We start from the raw sequence: 27,432 nt of genomic DNA on the forward strand, positions 1-27,432 counted from the left end.
CAAGAAATGGAGACCATTGGAGACATCGACCCGGCAGCGATGTCCGTCCGAGATGGCGGCGGTTCATCAAAATAAGTGGCCTTAAAGGGAGTCGAGCAAGCGGCCACTCCGCAGGAGCTAAACCGGCGCCATGTCAAGGATTCCGCCCCAAACAAAGGCAAGGGCGCGCAAAAGCGCAAGTTTCCGGCTATTCTTCTCCCAATAATACTGCGAAAAACAATGTGCACCATATTGTTTGTGATAAACGTAGAAGAGGCTAAGCTCGTGCATTCGTAGGCTAAATTTTGTGCCCTGCACTATGTTAGTTCATGGGATTTTATGACTGCCTATTTAGAAACAAGTGTTATTTTAAAGTTGCCATACCAACAGAGCCTTGTGAATGACGAAGCCTGGATGTAAATTTAGTTGCGGTGTTTGAAATTGAGATTAGCTGCACTTGGGATATGACTCAGTTGGTTAAACATAATCGCCAGCATCCTATCAAACAAGCAAACACGAATTTCGTCGTGTTTTTCTTGCTCAACGCAGCTTGTTGAGTTCACGCACGATTTGGCTTTAGCCATAGATTAGCCTAAAGTAGCTGACTATTTTCTTGTGCGGCAAAAAAGCATTTGACGGTGTTTCATATCACCTTCTTGTTATTACATTGCGGGCAATAAACTGAATGAATCGGTTATTGCATGGATAGCCGAGTATATCTCTCTAAGACAGCAGCTGGTCGCTTTCAATGGTTGTTCGTGCGGACATGTTCCCGCGACCTCAGGAATTCCCCAAGGATCAGTTGCGGGCCACCTTTTGTTGGTGTGGCCTCAAATCTTTGTTAAAAATGTTCGCGAATGACTGTTGAATTTACAGTACTATAGTGAATGCACGTGATTCAAAATACTTGCACCATGATTCAAATTAATAACATCCCGGTGTGCTGATTCATAAAAGTCGTTGAATGTTAAAAAGTGTGTTAAGGCAACTTTACAAGAAAACCTTCAGTCCAATTGAATGCGTATACAGTAAATTACGCTGCTTTAAGAACGGCCGATGAATATAAATTACGAGGAGTTTTAACCAGTTGTTAGAGAAATAGGCACGTTCACAACTTAAAAGTTACGGCCGCACGTGTTTTTGGCTTTCCGAGATAAAATTCCAGCGAACCTCGACCTAACTTAAAAGAACACCCATATTTCACTCATGTGCGCTCAATGTAGGAGTACGCATGTGTTTTCTGAGATCCCTACAGCAAAGAGCTGGTTGATACGCTCGAAAAAATACAGAGTAGGCAGAGCGATTGGTATTATGTATCGACACTGTCAACTTGGGATGAGGGAAAGTAAACGTAAACTTAAATAGTAAGACGGGAAAGTTCATAGACCAAACCTGAAGTTGAAATGTTTTCGTACTATTTATAATTCGAAAACTGGAATAAAGGGAAGAAGTATATCCAAGAGCCTTTCTACATATCCTAAAGTGGGATCGCAAGCTTGAAGCAAATTAATAACTTTTCTTTAAGTTGACGCCTTGCGCGATTCATTTAATTTTAGATCAAAATGAGAGTGTAATTATCTTCCACGTATGATTTTATCGACTGTTTATAATGACGATTTTAACCGCGCTTTGTAGAATTATTTTGTTATTTGGTCTCATATTTGATGCTTAGTGTTATGTATCTCCTTGCTGTAATGCATGCAAGCGCATGCAGGTATCAAATAAATAAATAAATAAATAAATAAATAAATAAATAAATAAATAAATAAATAAATAAATAAATAAACTTGCAGAGACCTATGTTCGCCTCCGACGGGTTGAGAAACCTACGCATGCAAACTTGACCAATGAAATATTTATTGCTTGATTCGTTTTAGTAAGCAAGGTTTGCTGTATGAATACTACAATTGCTAAGTTATTTGTTTGAAAGAAAATATGACACTCTTGTCTTACGCCTTTCCTTGCGTGAACACAGAGAGATGCAATTGCAGCCACCCGAAGCAGGGCGTCATTCGCAACATGTGTAGAATTTTCTTAACGTAGTACGACTTTAGAGGAAAATTAAGCTCTTTTGGAATATTAGGAGTGTGCACGTAACTCATGAAAACCACATAAAAACTATACTATAACTGAAAGTACTTCTTTGATCTCTTATATAATCAGCCCTGTGAAAGATCATCAGATGAGTAGGTCAAGTAGATAATGTCTTCGCAAGAAAAATGGGCAAATACTAGACATACTTTTTGTGTGAAGTAAATTATATTGAATGCTTCTGAGTGTTTTGTGGTGTACCGAACCGCATCGTAAAGGCATTCGCACCGGTTTCATATACAAGAAACTGGTCAAGCAGCTGTTGTAAAAATAGTTGATTTAGTCCGAGCAAGAAAGTATTGGCTTAAAAGAAATTGCCTAAAAGCGGCACTTCCATCTTTGTGAAAAGCAACCCACTAAAGTAAGTGCCTTCCGCCCCCCCCCCCCCCCCCCATCCTTCCTTGTAGAGGTAAGCCGCCCCACAGACGATATCAGGACCTGGACAATACATCTATTCCAGCTCTGCAAAGAAATGAATATTTGCTGTATTCGACAGTCAAAAAGGCACAGCACATAAAGGAACGACCATTTGTAAGCACTGTTGAATGAATTAATTTTGGTTGTAAACTGACGCTGATAATTAAGCCAGGCTGGTGGTTGCGCGCGGGCTCACTTTGATGTGAATGCGGTGGACCCAAAATGGTGGGTTTGTGCTGCTAGACAGCGCGATTCAGTCATCTTCTTGCGCTGCATGCAGTGGTCGTCCACCGGCCTCAGTACAGTTAACGTACTATGGCGGAACTACATTGCCCGTAGCACGGCCGAATTTCCGGCAGCTTTAGTCCGGCTGGAGTCCGACGACCGCATCTTGGCTGTCCTCCGGTGGCCGTACTTCGGCCGCACACGGGTGGTTTTGGGATGGCCGGAGCCATACGGCTGGAATCTGGCCGTATGAACGTAAGACGGTCGACCGGCCGGCACACACTGGTTGTTGGACAGTGATGGGAGCACGGCCGTATCCGCCCAAAAGGCCCACATTTGAACAAGGGCCGAACATGGTTGCCGGAGAAAGGCCGGGCCGAAAATCACCGGCCAAAGTACACCGACTTGAGTAAGGCCGAACAGTCCTGTGCTGCCTCTCTTTTAAGGAATTCGAAAATATTTAACCCCACTCGCTCAAAACTAGGCAGGCATTGTGAGCCCACAATCATTAAATTGTGTACTATTAGGAAATCATAGCCAGTATGTAGCGTTTATTTACACAAATTTTTAACATTCTTATCTAATCTATCGCTACGATACAATCACCGCAACATCGTCTTCGCAAACAAGGATGGCGCGGCGTGGTGAAGGGACCAAAACCACACTAACATAGGCAAGGATGTGATCGCAGAGAGGAGTCACGTAAAAATTCCCAGCTTGACAATACTAAGAGACAATACATGAGACAAGAGACAACACATAATCACCTAAATGCCGAGAATGATCAGCCAATTCGCCCGCATTTTAAAGCCAAAATAAAGCGGGCGAATATCAAACATGAGATAAGAATAAATAATAGGACTCGGCCCTCACAGTCATGGGCATGGTATTGTACACGCTACCGTACCACAAACATACCCACATCAAAGAAAACTAAATAAACAGGGTTACCACGACAACATTTGTAATAGCACACAACCTATCAATTTTACTGTGATAAAAGTTTCTAAACTTGGGCCCTCATACCATCTTCGAAAAATCAGTGATAGAACTCTCGTAGCACAAACGAAGACGCTAAAAATATTCTTGGCCATCTCCACTAATAGGACACCTGGGGAGGGGTGAATCATGCCCTGTTTTAGTGTATTCTAGCGCTTTAGCGTTTTTGTCCCCGGAGATGAAACAGTTGGGGGATAGAGGTATATAGCTTGGCTGTAAAAGGCCAGTGTATTTGAACTACAAAGTGTTGTAGCGTAAGGCGCTGAAAGTCGATTATTCGGGTGCATTTTCTCTGTACGCGCTTTCCACTGCGAAGACAAAACGTGCTAGCGCGAGGCGTTGGGTAACGAGAGTCCCAGTGTGTTTTTTTAGTTCTCGTTACGTTCTAGCTCGAGGCGTCAGAACATGAGTGTTCGGGTGTTTTAGTACCGTGACTACATGATACAAGATTCTACGACGTCGACGACAGGAGACACTGAAAGCCCGAGCCACTAAGGTGCTGCGCCCCTAAAATCAGTCTCGGGATGGCCCATCGTATGGAAGATAGGAAGCCACCCCTCCGGCAAATAAACGCCTGAACTCCATAATGCACATGTCGGCGGTCCAACGAAGTTTCAACAAAAACACTCCCTCCTCCTCCGAAAAGCGGGGATTCAAAGCTGTCATTGGGGAGAGAAAGTTCAATCCTGGGAATTATGAAGTCCTTCGAGAAAAGTTCCAAAACTGCGAAAACATACTATACACAACAGCTGAGATTCATAAAGTACGCAGGCCACAATTACTAGAGTGTCCAACCCTGGCAATCCTTCTCAGACAGTATGACTTGCCTACGCGCAGAAACAGAAGAAGCGCAAGTTGTAGCTTATATCTTGGCAATACAACTATCAGAGCAATATCTCAAATGGAAGCATAATCATCTATACAAGCTCCTAGAAACGCTTAGACTGGTAGCCATATGCGGAATACATAAGAGAGCTGTATAATAATTATTCCATTCAGTACGAACAACATTCACGACATTATATGGACTTCCAGACACGAGCGTATGGGAGTATACTGCGAAAACATACTATACACAACAGCTGAGATTCATAAAGTACGCAGGCAACAATTCCTGTAATGTCCAGCCCTGGCAATCCTTCTAAGACAGTACGACCTGCCTACGCGCAGAAACAGAAGAAGCGCAAGTTGTAGCTTATATCTTGGCAATACAACTATCAGAGCAATATCTCAAATGGAAGCATAATCATCTATACAAGCTCCTAGAAACGCTTAGACTGGTAGCCATATGCGGAATACATAAGAGCTGTATAATAATTCTGCCATTCAGTACGAACAACATTCACGACATTATATGGACATCCAGACACGAGCGTATTGGAGTATACGGGTCAGAACCCACATGCGGGGTTCATTGTAACCAAAACTACTACATTCCCTTACCTGACATACACAGATAACGCCGCCTATTCCTCTGCCCAAGAATACTATCCTCCCCCATGATAAACAGAGTATCAGCACCGAATAATGTCAAACGATCTTCGGGATAAAGAACGAGATAAATAATCAAATCCAGATAGTGGAAGGGGTTTCGCGGGAAACGCAACACATCAACGTAAAACTGAGGTAGTTGAGAACCAATTTACACCCTCGTTTGCATAACCTGGCTATGCCAAGGCTATGCCTGGGCGAGAACAACAAAAAGATTACATATTTCACACAAATGGAGACATAGACGGCAGCTTTGGCTATCTGTTTTCCTCGAGGTACGAGCAAGCTGATTGAAGTACAAGGAAAGAGCTGCTGCGCCTTGGGTAATGAAATTCGCATTCAGGCCCTAAACTCTGTATCATTTGTCTAGGCCTTCTTTTCGAACTACCATTATTTCTTCCTCAACAAATCTGTACTCCCTCTTCTCTCTTTCTCTTTTTCTCTCTCTCCTCTCTCTCTCTCTCCTCTCTCTCTCTCTCTCTCTCTCTCTCTCTCTCTCTCTCTCTCTCTCTCTCTCTCTCTCTCTCTCAGTGGTAGGAAGAGCTGAAAAATTTCAGTCCTGCCATGGCACTAAAAATAGGTAACTTGAAACACTGACAGTGCCAGCTTTTCACTCAAATTGACCAACACCCCGAAGCAGCTACTTTTCGCACCAGCATCTGAAACCACACAAGGGTAGATAGCATCCCTTTACTGCCACGGCAATTAAAACCACTGCGGCAATAGCCTTGCAATCTTCAGTGATCTTCAGTGCTTGTAATGTATAAATCGTAAATGCCGCACTGCGTTTCGCACGCACCCTCGGCGTCGAAATAACACTATCCCGATTCGCGCCGTACATATTTATATCTAAACGCAGATGTCATCCGCAACTTTGTCCCCAAAAGAGTAGGAGCAAGAGTAGAAGGAGAGGCAAGGGCCCGAGTCTTCATGTACCATATTTGAAGGATCCAACCGGCGGAGATAGTGGGCCGCATAGGTAACGGCGGGATTTACTCACTTCCCGTGCACAAAGCACTCTCCTTCGGTTATACAATTATTTTGCAAAGATGGCAACAGGCAACGTGGGCGCTTAGCAAGAATAACACGCCTCATTAATAGCCAGATTGTACCCATTGTCTGTGTCACCAGATGTCATACCCATTTTATCCTTGGGAAACGTGAAATCGAATGTTGAAGGTTCCAATTTCAAACAAGCGTGTAAGAAGTATTTTATTTTTGTGTCTGTTGTGGCTTATGCCACGGGTGTCTTGTATTAACATTGTTATCCAGAATGCTAGTGCTCACGGAGCGCGCGCGTTCTTCCTGTCTTTTCGCTGATGTTTTGCTGTGCTTCTCTTTTTCATTGTTTCCTACTCTTTCTTTTTTTCTATTTTTTGGTTGCCCCGGAGGCACGGCACGCACCGATGGTCGCCTTTCTCTTCTTGTTTTCATTTTTTTACAAATTGCCGCGCTCCGCCATATTTTCGTAGATTGGGCCCAGGGGTCCACGCGTGCTGGCGACAGGCCGAGTTTTAACAGTAAACACGCCGTGCATTGACCTGGCGCGACACGACGTGACGCCTTGTACAGAAGGAGGCGTAGGCGGGAAGGGGACGCCTCAAATGGGCTCCCCATTGACTTTTGTAGGACCCCCCAAAGTCGGGGAAGCTGCCTGGGCTCAAAATACACTAAAGGGCCCAGCTTGCAATCTTGACCTTGCAGCTGGAGACGGTCGGTAGTTAATCCTTGTTACCGGTGGCACGCATGTAAACTCACTGCTTGTGGCGGCGTGTACTTTGTAGTTTTCCCTCTTGGAGACACCGGGTGTTTTTCGGCTTTTCACCTCCCATGAACTTGTCGCATTTCTTGTTATCCCCACCACTCACGTTCATGCAGTATGTTCCTCCTGAGCCCCAACTCTTTCTTTCGTTTTTTGTTTGTTTGTTTGTTTGATTTGTTTGTTTTTGGAGGTATTTTCCGCTTGCGCTTGGCGGAATAAGCTCTGTATAGTGTGTGCGGTCGTTTGTGTGTTTGTTTCCCATGTGGATTGTGTTTCGGGTCGCCGCCCCCATCCTGAGTCAGTACGAGTTTTTCCCAAAGCTTTCATTTCTGAGGAAGACCTGTCTCAGGTCGAAACGTTGGAAATAAAATCTCCGAAGAGCGTACTTTTAGTTTGTGCGCAATATTATAAATATAAATATATATATATATATATATATATATATATATATATATATATATATATAGAGAGAGAGAGAGAGAGAGAGAGAGAGAGAGAGAGAGAGAGAAAGAAAAGTACAGGGCTTGGCAGCTGCTTAGTATATTAAATTATACTCACCACGAAAAACATTACAACATTTATTGCGACGTTTCGCCTGGAGTCCAGCCTTGTTCAAGTGAAGTACAATGGTCTAATATAGAGAATATAAAGGCTTGTAGGGAGTGCTGCGATCACGTAGACACATGATATAAAAAAGGTAGAAAACGAAAGTACAGCAAGAAACAAGTGGAAAGTGAGGAAACGTAGTGCAGAATTCGCCCGAGCAGGTAATCCATCTCAGTATCCAACGCGGCGAAAAGCAAAAGCGAGGCACTCAGGAAGTGTGTTTCCTTCAACCACTGCCCAACCATGCACATCAGTATTAGGAAATTAAAGAAATAAGGAAGGGGTGCAGGGCAACTCACTCAAAAGGAGCGAAAACAACCTTCCGCAAGAGGCGGAATCGTGAAATCTCCATTATACAGGTCTACAGACACTAGGAAACGCAAAACTCCAGTTATGTCTGAGGCAGAAGGCGACGTTAAAGTTCAAGAGCCCAAAAGGGCAAATTAGCGAGGGGCCGCGTCCTCAAAGGTAAATCCCTCCGCTTCCCGAAGAGACAAGATAATAGCCACAAATGGTTTGTCCACAGCCCGCGTTCCGGGCACAAAACGAAAAATAACAACCCTTCGATCGGCGCCGACGTCGAGGGAGGGTTGCAGGAGCCACCCAAAAAGGGAAGAGCACAGGTTGTACGAGTGCCTTGAGAAATGACATACAAGGCAGGAAATCAACAAAAAAGGCACCCAGAAAAAAGTAATTGAACAAGCCCCGTGCTCATACCATGAAATGGATAGCTACAACGAATTTGTAGCTTACTTCTCATATTGGGGCAAATACCTAGGGATTGCACATAATGCAAAAAAGAAAACGAAAATGTGACGCACGTACGAGAACAAATTTTCAGTAATCTAGGAAACAAATGACACTTCATAGCCAGTCATCAATGGCAGTATGAATTCGCACACAGCATTCTTTAAACAAACTAACAAACGAAAGAACAAACAAACAATACGCGCGTACAAATTGCAGGGGACGGGGAACCATATCATTGAACAACAAGTAGCTTAAAAAGTGAAATTTCCGGCATAAAAGCAATGAAGCATACGGAAAAAGTATCTCTTTGACAACACTAAACCGAATAGTGCTTGGAAAGTGTAATGATGTGATACAGTAACATTTCGTGAATAAGAAGTATTAAAGCATACGGAAAAGTAATCTATTGACAACGATGAACCATCCAGCGCTTGAGAAGTGGTAAGATACGATACGTGCCGCTAAAAGGTTTAGGCTTGAAGGCACGACAGCCTTCCGAGAGACTCATTGATACCCCATGTGAGAGTGTTGTATTTGTGGTTCAAATGTGATTCGCAGGCTTCCCTGTCGTAAGGGGTTTTAAATCCTGATTGGAGCCCCATGGCGGTAAATTTGTCGAACGAACGTTTCAAAGAGTTGATGTGTTTTGAAAGGGGACATACGGTTTTGTTTCTCATCGAATCTGGGATAATTGATCCGAGTTCTAAAAACATTTTCAGTCTTTCCAATATATGGCACACCACAAGCACCCCATTCTAGGAGGCAAACTCTATTTGCCGTGTCACAATTAAAGTTGCGCCTGATCGGCATGCAAAAGTCAGATTCCCTGCTCTGAGCGCTTGTTGTTGGTGTCATCATCGGACACAATTTGCACCAGGGTTTTCCACATGGTGTGGAACCTGTGAAAGCCGGTTTTTTCATCGAGATGATGTTAGAATGTCTGATGTTTCTTGCTCGGCGATACACCACGGGTGGTGGGTCTGTGATGACATGCTTCATTCTTTAACTCTGGACCAAGATGGTATTGTTTCTCCTTAAAATTTTATTGACGTTTGGGCCAGTTGCCAATTAGGTCAAAATCAGATTGGCTTGTGACCTCGAAGTGGAAGTTTTATTGCCACTAATATGTCATAACGGCCCTGTCCTGATGCGTTCCTGAATGAATCTTCAGTGAGTGGTAGTCGGTATTTTTGTCGTGGGAGGTCAATGCGGAGCTCATCATAATTTGAAGCTAAGTCATTTTGGTTAGAGCCAATTCTGCGGAGTCGTAGGGCTTGGCTGTATGAAATGCCCGTTTTGCAGTGCCTCACATGGCTGCTGTGAAAGTTCTAGTATTGGTGTCGGTCGATGGGTTTTCTGTACACTCAAGTAGCCAGTCTGTGTTCATTGGTTGTTATCTGCACGTAAAGAAAAATTATTGTAGAAGATGAAAACTCGTGAAAATGAGATATAACTGTGAGCATTGTTAAAGTCGGATATCAATTTATTCAGGGTTTCCTCACCATCAGACCAAACCAGCAAAATGTTATCGATGTACCGCTTGTAAAAAAGTGGTTTTAAAGGGAAGTTCTCCAGTAACTGTGTCTAAAGGGTTCCCATGAATATGTTGGCATACTTAGGGCCTTTTTTCTCCCCGTAGCTGGGCCACTTTGACGTAGTCTTGGTTATTGAAACCAAAATAGTTTAATTCAAGTATAAAGTTAATATTTTTGCCAAACTGTTTCTGTCCACAGGTTTGTGCACTTCTGGATTTTCGTAGGCTCTTATGACGGATTCGATTACACCGGCATGAGGTATGTTTGTGTACAAAGAGGCTCCGTCCAATGTGACAAGGAAGAAGTTGTCGGGAATCGTGAGGTCTTTTATTTCACTTAGAAAATGAGTAGTATCCTTTATGTACGAATTAAATGTGGGCGGGATTTCCTTTTTAATGTTGCCGATGTAGCTAAAAATGTTCTCGGTCACGGTTTCTAGGCCAGAGACTATGGGCCTGCACGGATTATTCAATTTGTCAATTTTGGGAAGGAGGTAGAAACGGCCTGGAGTGCAGTGCCAAAGAGTAAGAGCTCGCGTAGTTTTTTTTAATCAGTTTTTCATCCCAAATTTCAATTGTGGTACTGTGTGGACTCGTTATTTCTATTCTAATGTCGGATCTGCCGCAAGGGGCTGGTACAAAGACGTGTCACCTAATTGCCTCTGCGCTTGAGTGTTATAATTCGTTTGGTTCATAACAACAATGCCTCCTCCTTTATCAGCGGGTTTATGTATATATAAGATTGGGTGCTAAGGATTTCCAGTGCCATCCGTTCCTTTCCAGTTAGAGTCGGTCAGTAGGAGTTGCGCTTTCTATATTTCGCTATGACGTCTTTTTCAACCGCTTCAATGTACGTATACATATACTTGTCACGTTGTGGTGGTGGCGTCCAATGACTAACCGACGGAAGAATCGTTCCTCTGTTATCATCTTTGGGGTCACCATGACAGTACTCTTTTAATCGGAGTGAGCGTCAGAAATTTTCAAGATCGTTGTAGAATTGCAGCGCATTTAATTTTCCACTGGAGGGTATAAAGGATAAACCCTTACACAATGCGCTCAATTCATCCTGCGAAGGAGTAACGGTGGACAGGTTTACTACATTATCAGGAGTGTCGAGCTCGAGTACATCATTATTGGAAGATAATGTGCTAGGTTCGGATAGAGAGAAATGAATACCGTCTCGGAAAATCTTTTTTGCCTTAAGAGCGGAAAAATGGCTTGTTTTGTTGTGTTTGAACATTTCTAGCAGTTTTTTTTTTCTTCCGAAGTCAAGCGAATTTTTTTTTAATTAGGGAGGCTTCTTCCTTTTTTAGAGCATCGAGGCAACATTGACCTTGTTCTATTACAATTCTCAAAAGTTCCATCGATGCCTTATGCAGTAGGCTCCGCCAGATTGCCTCGTAAGTACGCGAGAGTTCAGAAGTAGCTGGTTTGAGGTTAATTATCAAGCCTGAAACACCTGTTCAACCAAGTTACGACCACGGTGCTCCAATCAGGATATAAAACCCATTACGACAGGGACGTCTGCGAATAACATCTGATCCACAAATGCAAAACTCTCATTAGGGGTATCAATGAGTCTCCGGAAAGGCTGTCGTGCCTTCAAGCCTAGACCTTGAAGCGGCACGTATCGTATCTTACCACTTCTCAAGCGCTGGATGGCTCATCGATGTCAACGGATTACTTTTCCGTATTCTTTATTACTTCTTATTCACGAAATGTTACTGTACAACATAATTACTCTTTACAAGCACTCTTCCGTTGATAGTTGTCAAAGAGATACTTTTTCCATGTGCTTCATTGCTTTTATGCCCGAAATGTAACTTTGTAAGCTACTTGTTATTCACTGATATGGTTCCCCGTGTCCTGCGATTTGTACGCGCGTATTGTTTGTTCGTTCTTTCGTTTGTGAGTTTGTCTAAAGAATGCTGTGTGGGAATTTATACTGCCATTGATGACTGGCTACAAAGTGTTATTTGTTTCCTAGATTACAGGAATTTTTTTCTCGTACGTGCGTCACACTTTTGTTTCATTTTTTTCATAATGTGCAAGCCCTAGATACTTTCCCGAATATAAAAAGAAAGCTACAAACTCGTTGTATCTATCCATTTCATGTTGTGAGCCGGGGGCTCGTTCAACAACTTTTTTCTCTGTGCCGTTTGTTTGTTGATTTCCTGCCTTTTAGGTCATTTCTCAAGGCACTCGTACAACCTGTTCTCTTCCCGTCTTGGGTGGCTCCCGCACCCCTCCCTCGGCGTCGGCGCCCATCGAAGGGTCGTCAGTGCTCGCTTTGTGCCCGGAATGTGGGCTGTGGACAAGCCATTTGTGGCTATTATCTGGTCTCTTCGGGAAGCGGCGGCATTTTTCTTGGAGGACGCGGCCCCTCGCTAATCCGCCCTCCTTGGCTCTTGAACTTTAACGTCGCCTTCTGCCAGAGACATAGCTGCGTTTTGCGTTCCCTAGTATCTGTAGGGCTAAATGTCTATTTCACGCTTGGGCCTCTTGCGAAAGGTTGTTTTCGCTCGTTTGGGGTGAGATGCCCTGCACCCCTTCCTTATTTGTTTACTTTTCCTAATATTGCTGTGCATGGGTTGGCCGTGGTTGAAGGAGACACACTTCCTGGGTGCCTTGCTTTCGCTTTTGGCAGCGTAGTATATTGAGATTGACTACCTGCGCGCCCAATCCTGCACTACGTTTCTCCACTTTCCACTTGTTTCTTGCTTTACTTTCTTTGTGTACCTTTTTGAAATCGTGTGTCTACGTGCTCGCACCGCTTCATACGAGCCTTTATATACCCTGTAGTCGACTTTTGTACTTAACTTAAAAGAGGCTGGACCCCAGCCGAAGGGTCGCATTAAATCCTGTTATGTTTTTCGCTGTGATTTGAAATATATATATATATATATATATATATATATATATATATATATATATATATATATATATATATATATATATATATATACATATATATATATATATACATATATATATATATATATATATATATATATATATATATATATATATACACTGTGTAACGAAAAGACGAACGGGTAACGAACTGAAAGTTTCACCTAAATGAAGTTTGGGCTTGGGGCAAGTCTTCGGCAAAAACGTCAAGAAACGTTAGTAAACCTTAATTAGCTGAAACGAATGAAAGTTTACATGATGTGATACTGTTACATGATTGTCAGCAGCATCAAGTTACTGTTCTCTGGTTAAAGCAAGTGACATTCCCGCTACGTGAGTAAATCTCCTTTTTTATTGTTCTTGCTGTGTATTCGACTGGCTACTTATTGTATTTCCGCGCGCTTTTTCACTGTTTGCTTTATGTATATATATATATATATATACATACATATATATATATATATATATATATATATATATATATATATATATATATATATAAGAGTATTTAAGAAAATAAAACTTTGAACAATGTAAAAGCACGATTGTTGCCAACGTTCCCCAGGTGAGAGGGGAGAAGGAAAGACGGAAGAGAAATGGAGAAAACGGATTGGTTTGGGATTATGTCGGGGGAGATATTGAGGGTCAAAGAAGGTAGTATAGTTTAAGCCGCGAAGTAGGTCACAGGGAAGTCACCCGGTGGTTGGTGTTCGAGGAATTTTTGGAGAGAAAGGATGAGGGGGTGTTTGTTCACCCGCCGCGGGACATACCGAAAGGTTCTCAGAACTGCCGGAAGCAGACCAGGTATATATATATATATATATATATATATATATATATATATATATATATATATATATATATATATATATATATATTTATATATATATATATATATATATATATATATATATATATATATATATATATATATATATATATATATATATATATATATATATATATATATATATATATATATATATATATATTTCTATATATATAACATATATACATATGTATGTATATATGCACAAATATTGGTGCGCAGATATACCTTCGGGCATTTTAACTACCTCACTTTACCCCGTGACATTGGGATGGCTGCTTCATTTCAGATAGGCGTATCCTGTATGAACTGTGTTCCACGTTTCTTCATCTGTATCTCGCAAGTTGTACGTTTTATGCCTTTGCGGCACTGTCTCTCTGCCCCTCTCTCTCCCTCGTTTTGATACCTACCGCCACGTACGCAATTTTCGTGGTCATGCTTTACATTACATTACATACATTTAAGCAAAACGCGTTGTTCGGTTGTAGTTCTTTCTTACCAACAGCCGGTGGTGGGCCTTCCGTTGGGTACTGAGCATCTCGTTCTGACTTCAACACGGATCCAAACACCACTGCCAGCATGGCACTAAGCAGCAGTGCAGCATACCTGCACGAATAAAGGACAAAACTTACCAGTGAAGTATTCAATCGTTTTTTCTCAGGTTTATAGGTGTATGTGCCACATGGAATGAATGCATAAAAATCTCCAGTTCAGGCATGGTCAGCCATAGGTCGCGTGATCGCCCGAAAATGGGTGTATCACCTCGCAATGCTGTAAATACTATATCAAGCAAATTCTCTTTTTTGAGTGCACCTCATGACATCTTTATCATTCCTCCGTGTCTTGGGCACAGCATCCGAAGACATGGGGAATTATCACAACATGAACAGGATACCATTGTAATTGTTGCTTATTTACAAGGTACGCATTATTAAAATACGCGTTAATTTCTTGTGGTGTTGAACCACTTTTGCATATACGAAACATATTTACCCTTATATCATTTGCCGCGTAATCGGTAGAAAAACAATGGCGTGTAGGGTCGAGCTAGTTGTACGAATTCATTGTACGAATTTCAACCACAAAAATTCAGATAGAAGACGAACAGGAATAGCACTTGTCTCTGTCCCGTTCGTCCCCTGCCTGAAGTTTTGCGCTCGAAATTCGTGCAGAAACAACAGATCTCCAACATTTTTCTTGTGCACTTTTAAAACAATCCAGGCAGCTTACATTTAACCTAGTGGGTTAGGGCTGATTACGTTTTTGAGTTTAAAGCTCTGCTTTAGAAAAGGCGGTATTCCCTTCTTTCTGTGCGACCAGGACTGCGTTTTCTTACGTGTAATGTAGATTATTACACAACTTCCCAAAATGAAATCACAAATATCACTGAAGGGTAAAGGAAGTTGCTCTTGAAATTCGCGCTTGTTGGGGTGAACTTACGCTTCACAATGAAGGCATAAAAAAGTGGCCACGAACCAGGCCATCAAGCGACATCTGAAATCAGGGTTTCGAGAATCACATGTTCTGGCTTTTTTTCTGAATTCTCTAAAAAATTAGAAACCATGCCGACGAACCGAGAGCAGCTGTGAGTTAAGGAGCGTTAAGGAGCTAAGCAGTTAAGGAGCGAAAGCGTTAAGGAGTGAAAGCGCAGTTCAGCGCCGGCACGTCGCGACAGCGCGCCAATTAGTGTCCTCCGCGAACGGGCCCTTTACCTCGCCGACACCGCCCCTGACTTCACGGGGAGATGGACAATGCATGGGGACAAGCCTTGGGACCTTGCTTCAGTCCAGTCGCAAAAGTCGTGCTCTTCTTGGCTGAATAAACCGTATTTTCAACTGTGCCAGTTCGTCAGCTTGTCACTGACGGCGCGGACATAACCGTGGCGACGAGAAAGTGTTTGCGCCACCTGCGGAACAGAACAGTGCAACGAAATGGCTACGCACGCATAAGGACGATTACCTGAATTTAACGGCACCTCCAGGGGATCAAGGTTTGGACGCCTTCAATTCTAATTCGAGGCCAACAACATCGTAGACCCCCAGCAAGGAGAAGGCACACCTTCTCATGCTGTGTGGGGAGGAGACGTATGACACCGTCTGCTCCTTGGTTCAGCCAAGCACCCCCGCGGCGGTGGACTATGACGAGATAGTTTCGGTACTGGAGAAGCACTACGACCCGAGGCTATCCGAAGTGTACAGCTGGGACCGTTTTCAACGAAGAGACTATATGTAAGGAGAAGCGGTCAGCGCATACGTTGTGGCGCTGGAAAAACTGGCCTCCGATTGGAACTTCGAAACGCTGCCCACCACAATGCTAGCTGCCCAACACCTAGTTGCCACGCCACCTGCGAACCCTACCACGCAACCACTGGACATTATGCTCCGTGACCGATTTGTGTGCGGACTGTGGGATGACTTTCTACAACAGCGCCGGTTTGCTGAGACCTAGTTGACATTCGCAAAGGCTTAGGACATTGCCATTCGATCGGAGAGTGCCGGAAAACAGCAGCGTGACATCCGGAAGCCCACCGAGACGGCATACCTCACAAATCACCAGCTCCAGCCCTTCCAGGCAAGTGGCAAAAAACCACCCAAAGGAGAGTGCTGCTGGCGCTTTGACGAGCAACACATCCCGCAGTCATGCCAGCATCAAGGCGCAACATACCATTTTTGGAAGAAACGAGGTCACATTGAGAATTCATGCATAACAAAGAGGAAGCAGTTGAAGCCACCCCCTAAACGGCACAAGCGCGTGAACGCCTCAGAGGCCATAACGCAGGCGGAGACGCACGGTAGCCTACCAGCATCACCGGTGCTGTACGACCTAAACAACGTTCTCAACATACGCACGCAACCGAAGACCATGATCGACGTCCCACGTGCATCACCAGCCGGTCCACTTCGAGGTGGTTTCCGGAACAGCATGCCCGCTCATTACCAAACAGACGTATCACCAGACCTGGCGGCCGCGTGCACCCATCTTGCTCGACGACGACACCCACCTGAGAACGTGGTCAGGGCAGGGCTTGTTACTACTGGATAGTGCCGACGTAGTGCCTTCAACGGCACAACCTGGCAGATACCACTGCGTGTCGTGCAAGGGGCTGGATCTAGCCTCTTGGGCCAAAATTGTTTTGACGGTCTTGGGATACCGATCGGAGGTATCAACCCATCTGCCGAGGACAACATTCCCGACCGAAAGGATTTGGTGGAGGGACTTCAAAGGAAGTACGAAGCGGTCTTCTCTAAGGATATTCCCGGTCATAACGGACCTCTCATCAACCTGGAGCTCCATCAGGACGCCAGCCCCAAATTTTTCAAAGCCAGGCCAGTACCCTTTTCCATGCAGTCGGCGTACGACGAAAAGCTTCGCAAGCTCGAGCAGCACGATGTCATTGAGCTGACGCAGCACTCAGACTGGGCCACACCACTTGTCGGAGTAAGAAAAAAAAGAAAAAGACGGACCTCTACGTCTTTGGGGAGACTGCGGGAGCACCGTGAACCTGGCAACAGAGACTTCTTGCTTATCCACCACCAAAGCCACAGGAGGTTTTCAGCACACTCCGTGGAGGCCGAATTTTCAGCACGCTGGACCTGACCCAGGTGTACCTACTGCTGAAGGTGAGCGAAGAAACATCTGAATTGCTCACAACAACCACTACAAGGGGCCTCTACAGGGTTAAACGACTTCCGTTTGAAGTGGTAGCAGCCCCAGCAATCTTGTAAAAGTACATGGAGTCCACGCTTACTAGAATTCCAGTAGTGTTCGTTTACGGATGCTGTGATCATTAGTTGCACATTAAGTGAAGAACACGCAGCATGCCTAAAGCTTGTGCTTGACAGGCTAGTGAGCGCCAACTGACGCTTACGCATAGATAAACGCTTTTTTGCAGTGCCCTTAGGTTAAGCTCTTGGGGCGCCCGATCAATGCTCAAGGTATTCATCCCACCGATGACAAGGCACGTGCTAGCAGTGAGGCTCCAGCACCAACCAACAAGCAGAAACTGGAGTACTTTCTTGGGCTCATTACGTTCTACGATTGATTCCTAGAGCAGCGACCAACTGTGGCTAATGACCTGTACCACCTGTTGCAAAATGATGTCCAATGGAGCTGGTCGCAACGCCACCAGAAGGCATTTGACGTGCTTAAGGATCTGCTCTGCAGCGCTTAGTCCTCAGGCACTACGGGGAAACGAAGCCTCTGCTTCTAGCCTGCGATGCATTGCCCTATGATGTGGGCGCAGTGCTCTCACAAGCCGACCATCAAGGCAGGGAAGCAGCGATTGCTTTCGCTTCCCGCACACTTTCGGCGGCAGAGCGTAATTACTCACAACTGAATCGAGAAGGACTTGCAACCGTGTATGGAACCATGCACGTTCACCAGTAGATTGCTGAGAGACACGCGATCATATACGAATCACCGACCACTGCTGGGTATTTTGAGCCCCCCAGGAACCAATACTGCATACGCCGTCTCCCCGTATGACACAGTGGTGCATAAAAATGTCAGCGTACGACTACGAGCTCGTGCACTGCCCGGGAAAAATACACCAGAACGCGTATGCATTGAGTCCTCTGGCGCTCGGCGAAACAATTGAGGATCCTCCTCAAGTGGGCGGCGTACTGATGTTTGAAGCCCTGCCAAATCCACCGCTAACGGCGATACGGTCGCCGTAGCGACGCAAGAGGACTCGACGTTGTCGCAACTAAGCGAGGCATTGCACCAAGGCCGAGTGCAGAAACTGAAAGGAGAACACTTCAATGCCTTTAACAAAAGAGCAACGGAGTTGTCTCCATGGCGGCTGCGTGACACTCTGGTCACGAGTCGTAATCCCGCACGCACTACGCGAGCAAGCCATGACCCTCATCCATGCGGGACATCGAAGTGTAGTAGCCACGAAAACGTGTGCTCGCAGCTACATGTGGTGGCCAGGATTTGACTACGACATCGAAACAGCTGCCCAAACGTGTCAAGCTGGCCAAGGAAACCAACAAGCCCCACCGATAGCCAGCATTCCTGTTTGGGAGAAGCCACCAAGTCCATGGCACACGCTGCAGCAATACCGCAAGTTGGGCTACTTGGTGCATGATAACGAAAAACTTCAAGGCGCACAAAAAACGGGGACAAAGCGGAGGGACACACACACGCGCTTACTCGCAACTACCAGTTTTATTGAAAAAACACAAATTTATACATGAACACAAAACAGATTAGGCAAACATTGTGCCCACTAGAGCATGTTCCTTCCCGTGAAGAGTAATGGATGATTAGCTTATACACTTGTCATTATGTTCCTTGATAAAGTATGCCTCTACCGATTCCCTGACAGTTTTAAACACTATGCCTGTAGAGCACCTCTGTGTAACCAAACAACGGGTGACACACTTTTTGGAATGAGCAGGCAAATAGGCACCTGTTGAATTTTTCACAGCTGACGCAGGCTCATTCAAACGAATGTTTAGACAGCGTCCAGTTTGGCCCCCATACACAGACTTGCATGATAACGGTATTCTGTAAACGACGCCAATCGCACAACGAACACAAGGTTGCGTGTGGGTGACGCCACACTCGTTCCTCTGTTTCTTAGGCCGGTCCTTGTTGTTAACAATACGGCAGAGACTGCCCACTTTTGTTTTTGCCGAGAACAACACCGTTACGCCATATCGGGACCCCACGTTCTTCAAACCGTGCGCCATTTTATGGACGTATGGGACTACAGCAAATTTTCTTTCGTGCCGGTCCTTCTCCTCCTGTGAAAATTTGCACTTTATCTGGCGCACAACACCACCACACACTGCCGACAGTAGAAACAGAGGGAAACCTGCCGCCTTAAGGCGACGGGTTTTCTCCCCTTCTTATTCCCCTTTTTTGTGCGCTTTGAAGTTTTTCGACACCCTGAAGGTTGAATTTGCAGGCCCAATCGAACGAACAACCTTTATAGTCATAGTAGATGCCTACACGAAATGGCAGGAAGTTAAATCTGCGGGAGTCATCGACGCCCTGAGTATTGTTTACAACGTTCGGACTACCGGAAAAAATAGTATTGGACAGCGGCACGCCAATTGTGCCGGCAGAGATCAGGCGGTTCTACAAAGACAACAGCATCAGAGTTGTGACATCCGCCCCGTACCACCCAGCAACAAACGGGCAAGCCGAACGCTATGTGGCCGAACTAAAGAGGGCAATTTGCAATTACGAGACAGGGTCATTAGAGCGACGCTTGGCTCGCTTCTTTTCAAGCAGCACACAGCAGTGCAAAATACCAGAGGACAGGCCCCTGCGAGACTAAAGTTTTCACGGGAAATGAGAACGCCTCTTAAGGCCGTTCGACCAGAGCAATTTTTAAAGGCAGCACAGGATACCCACGGCCCACCGCGCAGCCGGGGGATACAAAAGAGAGAACGCTTGCTCGCCCAACAGTTTCAAAACAAGCCGGAATGGGTCCCAGCGACCGCGAAAAAACGAATTGGCCTGCGGTCGGGGCTCGTCGACATTTTCGGCATGACAACTCGGTGTCACCTCCATAAGCTCAGCCAGCTGAGGCCGTCTTCAAGCAAATAGCCTCTTCTGAAGGAAGTTTTCCGTCACAACCCGTCAACAAGGCCTGGCATCCCACTACGGAAAGCGCCGCTGCGGCGCCGAATACCACATGTGCAGACCACCAGCTCCCATCTTCGTTGCACCGCCAAGCCGTCGCCCAACGCCAAGCCACACGGTAGCGACATTTCCCTAACCGTTACCAGGTGCCCTTCTAAAGAGAAAAGAAAAGTGTTCCTGCTCCCAAGCGGAAGTGGAGTGCTGTGTCGGCGCCTCACGACAGTGCGCCAATTAGTGTCCCCAACGAAGGGGCCCTTTCACCCGGCGACGCCGCCCCCGACTCCGCGGAGAAATGGACATTGCACGGGGAGACGCTTTGCGACTTTGCTTCAGTGCAGCCGAAAAAGCCGTGCTCTTCTTGGCTGATTAAACCGCATCTTCAAGTGTGCCCATGCGTCAGCTTGTCACTGACTGCGGAGACATAACAGGCACATTACCCCTCATACCTCATAATTTTCGTATTTGGCAATACCCCAAGTATGTGTGCCAAAGAAACGGGGATCAATAACAAGAAAGCGATTTTATCGTGGCATAGTGTGAAGAAAGCAAAGTAGGTAGAGCACTTGATTACTCCTGCAAAGACCTGAGTTCGGTTCTCATCAGATGACACTTCTTTTTTCTTCTTCCGTAATGTGGCGGCCGGGTTCTTCACTAGAAACTGCTACAGCAACGGTCGAGAGTGGGGCAGAGTAAAGGATACTGTAGTGACTCATAAGCATTGTGGCATTACTTGCGCAAATCGTAGTCAGGAATTTCTAGTCTGTATTTCGCCCAGTGCAGGTGCGTTTACGCGTACTAAAGGCTGTGTGCCCCAGCAATCATGCACCAACATTTTAAATAGAGCAATAATGTTACTCAAACGAAAAGTTGCGTGTAATAATTCCAGTGCAGTGAAGTACTGCCCAGTTCTTTTTGTTAAGATTTATATTCTTAAAATTAATTTTCTTTGTCGGAAAGTACTTGCCTAATCAGTTAAGTGTCAAGGAGACACTTCAAAGTACCCACGAAAAGAATCTAACTGTGGTATTTTCTGCGACAAAATAATTGCGTAATCATTTACTCTCGCTGATAAAGAAACCCCGCAAAATATAAAAATATAAATTGTCGGCACTCCTCCACCCTGACGTGGTATTATATTCTGGTAACACAACTTGCGCTCCTCCAATTCCACGCCGAACAGGAAACAAAATGTAAGAAAAAAGATTCTAGCTGTCCTCGGAGAAGCTGCGCGAGCACTGCGGAGGCAAGAATATTGAATTGCATTGAACATGAGCGGAGAACGGCCCCCCACCCCCTCTCGCGAATAACTACTCCGCACTTGTCAGCTTTCACGTTGGGCGGAACTGTTTTTTATTTTTTACAAGCTTTGTCGCCTTCTAATGTCTCCATCTAACCCTCTACACATCGTAAAGCGCACAGACCAAAATATCTCCGACGCGACAGGGTTTTTCGCGTTGACGGCGCTCGTGAACTGCCTAGGGAATTTTCGTCAGCCGCTGCGTGTGTAAGCTGCACCCCCACTGCCATATGTAGTGTATGTACCATAAATACCATATGTAGCCCTGGGAAAGAGTACCTAATCCAAAGTTCAACCTTAGTTTTACAGCCGTCCAATATTTGTCGGGACAGGACACCGCACCCCTTACATATTGAAGTGGTTGCTTTCCGTGTTTCACAGTTAAGTTGCAGTAATGCCTTATCTCTGTGATATGCAGCTGTGGTTAAAAGAATGCCTACGCTGGTGGAATCTTCCTCTCACCGGCGATCGTCACTAAGACTTCTCTAGTCTCCCAGGGCAGTTTCATTGCGCCTATTCCATTATCTGGCATGACAACTAAGCCGCCCAAACATCCCTCGCATTTCTTCGGTATGAAGATCTATTTCAAACTTGTCGACGCTTTAGGCAGCCCCAGCCCTTCGAGATCCCGCCCGTCAGTTCCCTATTCGTGATAACTATTCCTTCACCGTAGCTACATCTCCAAAGACCGGCTGTTGGTCCTAGTAAATCGTTGTCCTTTGTGCCTCAATACCTCCGATTTTATTCACGCCACCAGATATCGTCCTCACGACGTTAAGATCAAGACGCTCCAAAACAATCGGCTGTGGTACGGCTTAGATAGAATGTAGGACCTTTGATGCAAGGATTCTCACCCAATTTTCAATTGTGGCAAAGAAAGTTGGGACCTGATCTAAAATTAGGCCGTGGGAAGCTGTTGGCATTAATAGCCAACAATTGGACTTCTAACGTGACTTGTTCAGAGAACTTTTTTCGACGGCGGGGGGAAAAGTGATATTCTAATTTGTTGTTTATCACCCCAACAGCAGCCCAAAACCCTCAGGGTAAGCAGTGGGCCCTGCACGAAAAATCGATTTCTATTTTGCGTCATTTCGTTCTTGATTGATTGTAGGGTTTAAAGGGCCCCTGAGATGGGTTTTTTTGGGGGGTCGATGGTATCGGAGCGCAACGGCTATTTCTTGAACTAATCGTGACGTGTTTGTGCGCTCTTGATTTAATCAATTTTTTACGAGCGTAAACACATCAGAAAGCTACAAAAAACATCTTTTGTGTGTGGGTGCTTTTACACAGTCACACATATTTGTTTTATACCGGAGTGTAAAGCACTTACACACGGGGCCAAACCGGGCTTGACGCTCCTCCCCTCCGTTCTCGGCGGAAGGATACAGTGAGCGCAGGAGCAACGACGCTTGCAGCCAGCATGATCGCTTAGCGCTCCGTGTCTGGTGTTAAAGTATCATCAGTTTTCTTTGCATTTGCTTTCTTGGACGCTGTACCCGAAAGGATTCTTTGCACCATCTGTGTTTCGAGCGTGGCCTCAACGTTGTTTCAGAGGTGGTAACGAACGGCGCGCCAAGGGAGCGCTGCGCCGACGACGAAGGAGGAGCCCCGCACGCAGCGCTTGGACGACGCCGGGCACTGCTCGTGATCACGAGGCGCACGCTCGAGTGCGCTCACGCGGGCTGAATAAATCAGTTCAAGCCCAAACGCTCTCGCAGCTGATTCTCTGCGGCGGTCGCGACAAGGGCAAGAGCATGCTCATCCCGTAACGACAACTGCCAAAGAGTTTCATTTCATTGCTTCCCATCAAGTCATGATCGCAGGAAAGTGCGGTTTGCTGCACCGGCCTTCTGAATGAACCTGTTGCCTAGTGTGCTTTGCGCGCGTTACCGTTTACCGCGTTAAATGAAGCAAGAGTAGCCGTTTGCCGCTGAAAACGAAAGGATTGCACTCTGCGGTTTCTGCATTCCGGCTCTGCCAAGTAGCGACATCTGGCGAATTTGTCTCAAAGCAAATGACACAAAAGTTTGTTGCCCAGAACTGTTCGTTTACGCTTGAAATAGCTTGAATACTGGACGTTGTAAATTGAACTCTCACAATACAATAATTTTCTTTTATAATAGCGGTATACTTCTGCTGTAGAGCTTAAAAACTAGAAAACATGACGTTGACGCCGCCATCTAGTGGGAACAATTAGGACCAAGTATTGTATTAACCAGAATTCACGCCTCCACGAAATATTTCGACATAAAATGAGTAAGATATATTGTAATGATTCCGCATTTACCTATATTACCTTGCCCAACACGATTTTAAAAGCATAAAAGAGCTATGCTAGTTCATAAAGGCATCTAAACCATTGGAAGCGTGGGAGGCTGGAGTAAAGGCGGAGATTTTGCTCGCTCATTCTGAAAAAAATTGTCATTTATGGTGCTCCTGGTCATCATTTAGCAAGAATGTAGTAAACAACAGCAACTAAGATTGCTTACATGAAGTGCCGAGTGCAGCGCATTTGCTGTGCCTAAAGTTCCGGAAGAACGCCCACCCAAATATAAGTACAGTGATATCATGTGAAAAATACGAGATGGGCGAACTTTCGTGTCAGGTGCGAAAAACTACGAAAAGGTGGCCGCACCGCCAACCAAAACTGCGGAGATAACAAGAAAAAATTCGAGACGGGCGAACTTCAGGGTCAAGCGCGGAAAGGACGAATAAGTGACCGCATCTACACATGAAGAGATGATTCGGGTTTGTTTTGTTCACTCATCGGCGCTAAAGCCATGGATTTTGCGGGGTGGGCGCGCGTCTTTCAGTAAATTGAATATTTCACCAGTAAAAGGGGGTGGGCGATGTTTCGGGAGAGGGCATTCACTCGGAACTTTCCGGTAATCTAATCAAAACGCGAGCGTACATTTCGCTGGCGCAGGGGGCTCGCTACTACAGTCGGTAGAAATTCTATGGGAACCGGCCAACTCGTCGCAGCCAACTCGCCCTAGGAAAACTGGTCATAGGGAAAATGGTCAAAGAGGGCATCTCGTTCTAGGTGATCCCGTACTAGGAAAAGTGGTAGCACTGACCTTCTCGTGCTAGGAAAAGTCGTCTCGCGGTTCCATTTTTGGCAGATGTCGAGGAAATGAGAAGAGCAAGTTAGTGGCTTCTAATCTTATAATTACTCCCAGGTTGACCTCTTCAGAGTTCGGGGGGGGGGGAGGGGTCCTCTGCTTTTGTTAGTTTTTCTATTTTTTAACACATGTTCCTCTGTCCCCTTCTTATTTTCCTTCTTGCTGCCAAAAAAAAAATCACAGCTTTTTACTGGGTAAGGGGTTTCTTTTCAGGTTTATTTTGTTCATCTCCTTCCAAAAAATATTAGTCACTTTTTCTGTGGAGGGGGGTCGACTTTTTCTTTCTTTTGCGTTTACTTTTCTTTCCTTTGCTTTTTTTATTTTTGCGTTATCTTTTGAAGCTTTTTGCTTGCTTGTGTATATATCTATTAAAAGGGCAAAATGTTGGCCTCTTGGTCGTTTGCCGGTGGTGGTTGAAATTGGCTTTTCGGTTTCAGCACAACTTCCGGTTTCTTTTTTTTTTGCTTTTCGTCTCCTTCTAAAAAATATTCTTCACACTAATTTGTGTGTGTGTGTGGGGGGGGGGTGTCAACTTTTAAGTCCAGCCTTCACTTTCGCTCCCATATATAGGTGATATGAAGACTAACAAAACGAAAGTTACCCAGCTTGACAATCGTCGTTTGTCAGCAGGCATGAAAACAAAAGATCAAAATACTAAAAAGCCAAAACACAGAACGAAATCGCAATCCCAATACAGCGCCGTCACTGAATTACCAAAAATAAAAACAAATGTATAAAAAAACACAACGGGCAAACTAAATCTAATATAAAAGGCTCACGTAATTAGCTGCACAAAGAAAAAAATAAGATACGCTGTCTGGCTGGCGCGTTCCTCGAAGGCGTCAAAGGAAAGGGTGGTGAATTGAAGGAGGAGTGTAAAATGTTTACGCATAAGATGAGAATTATACAAGCTTTTGTACTCTTTCATTTGAACATGATAGACGAAAAGCGTAAATTGTGACGAGTTGGCCGAGTGTCCAGTTGCCCTAGGTTACGAGTTTTCCTAGTGCGAGATGGCCTGTGACGACTTGCCCTATGTGACGACTTCACCTACGACGAGTTGGCTGCTACGAGTTCACTTTTGACGAGTTCTCCTAGACCCGAAATTCTATAGTCTCTGTATCGCTATTAGCGACGGTAAAAATAAGTTTACCGTTAACGGAAACTTTCGCGCATGCAAGGTCGACTTCCGCAATCACCAGTATCTCCTGCTCAAAGTCCGTAAAGACTGAAAACGTAGCTTAAAAAAAAAAGGACGTCGTCGTCTCATGTGCGACCCACTCGCTGAAGTAACCATGGTAACGACGACGATCTAAACCAAACCGCCACCGTCAAAAATCGCGGACATTCCGGCGGCCAACCATGAAATGCGTGCTTCGCCTCGGACGAGGTCGGACTATGTCGTCATCGCAAGCCGCCGAACCAACAAATAGTTCTGTCTCGTCGGGGTAATAACTTTTGTTAGCGTGAGCGAATATGCTTACTATTTTTGGACTTGTTTCTACAAGAACTATAGAGTAGATTTCTGACACAAACAAAAACACTTTGTAATCCATCTCAGGCCCCGTTTAACGCGCCGACGCAACGCAGACGATGAGGCGCACCGTAGTGGAGTGCTCCGGGTTAATTTTGACCACCTGGGGATCTTTAACGTGCGCCGAAATCTCGTACACACGGGAGTTTTTGGTCATTTCGTTGTCCTTTCAGGTGCGGCGCGATGATTGTTTAACAACAAAGACCATGTTTTACTCTTAGATTAACTTAAGACGTCCTCGCTGCGTGCAGCGGCACTATGCGCCCTAAATCCGGCACTATACACTCTAAATCTGGACCTAAAATCTAGCACTACACACCCTACGAACCAGAACTCGGGATATTACCGGGTGCGTGAACCGTCCCTTCAGCGGTATGCTGGGCACACAAATTATTCTATATTACAAACGGGGTCGTCTCATGTGGGTAAAACCCACCCATGTGATGAACACAGGGATTTTGTCCTTAATTTTTTTGTAACCTCACAAACCATGACGCTTGCTGGACGCAATGCGACACGATAGATCTCACTCCTCAGAATACACGCTCCCTTATGCCGCCACGTATAACGCCGATAATTGCTGCACCTTTTGCCATTATCTACACAGAAGGATTAACCGGTAGAACAGCTCGGTCGGGCGGAAAGTAACACATGTCCTGAATGTTTCCTTCCTCTCTTGCTTGAATCTGCGTATCGTTTCCTGCTATCGACATGCCCGGAAAGCCCATTTTCAAGTGCCATAGTTCATGCCCATCCATACAACGTGCCGGATGCACCTCTCCCGTCCGCTATATCGTGAAGGCGCTGACGCCATCGGAGCATTGCAGCTGCCTGGCTGAGCAAAATTGTCCTTAGGCAGTGCCTCAAGCCGAACAATCAGCAGATTATTGTATTGTACTTAAATATCCCGGAAGGAACTCTTTTACCTCCGTGTGACATTGAAACCAGGAACTGTAATAACCGTTATATGTAAAGCTATTCGCACAGTCGATTGCCTAGAAATGTAACGAATTGGCCGTAGAGCTTACTGGCGTCTCGACAAGCGCGTCATTGTCACTCCGAGAATCAAAATCACTATTTGTCTGACAATCAGTTGGATTTAGTGTGGAGCGCCTCTTTCATGGGGCTCAGTCTGACATTGAAGGGAATTAGATGCGGATATGCGCAGCAACCTGCAACGATGCTTCGCTGCCGTTCTTTTGGGCCATCGAGGACGAGTCACTCGCTAACGTCGTACGCCGATGCTATGCCCGTTGGTGAAGCAGAAGTGGCTGATCCAGCAT

At 45.2% G+C, this 27,432-nt stretch overlaps 1 protein-coding gene across 1 annotated transcript in view; it reads right to left on the reverse strand.

Annotated features, from left to right (window-relative positions):
• LOC144167877 (uncharacterized) overlaps positions 1-27,432 on the reverse strand; it is a 45,837-nt gene that overhangs the window by 7,591 nt on the left and 10,814 nt on the right. Inside the window, exon 3 of the mRNA XM_077697021.1 lies at positions 14,099-14,205. Within this exon, the coding sequence (XP_077553147.1) occupies positions 14,099-14,205 (107 nt within the window). The remainder of the gene's footprint in view (positions 1-14,098; positions 14,206-27,432) is intronic.

This window comes from Haemaphysalis longicornis, unplaced genomic scaffold, assembly GCF_048455015.1.
Source record: "Haemaphysalis longicornis isolate Haplotype H1 unplaced genomic scaffold, Haemaphysalis longicornis Haplotype H1 scaffold_2, whole genome shotgun sequence".
Lineage (NCBI taxonomy): Eukaryota > Metazoa > Arthropoda > Arachnida > Ixodida > Ixodidae > Haemaphysalis > Haemaphysalis longicornis.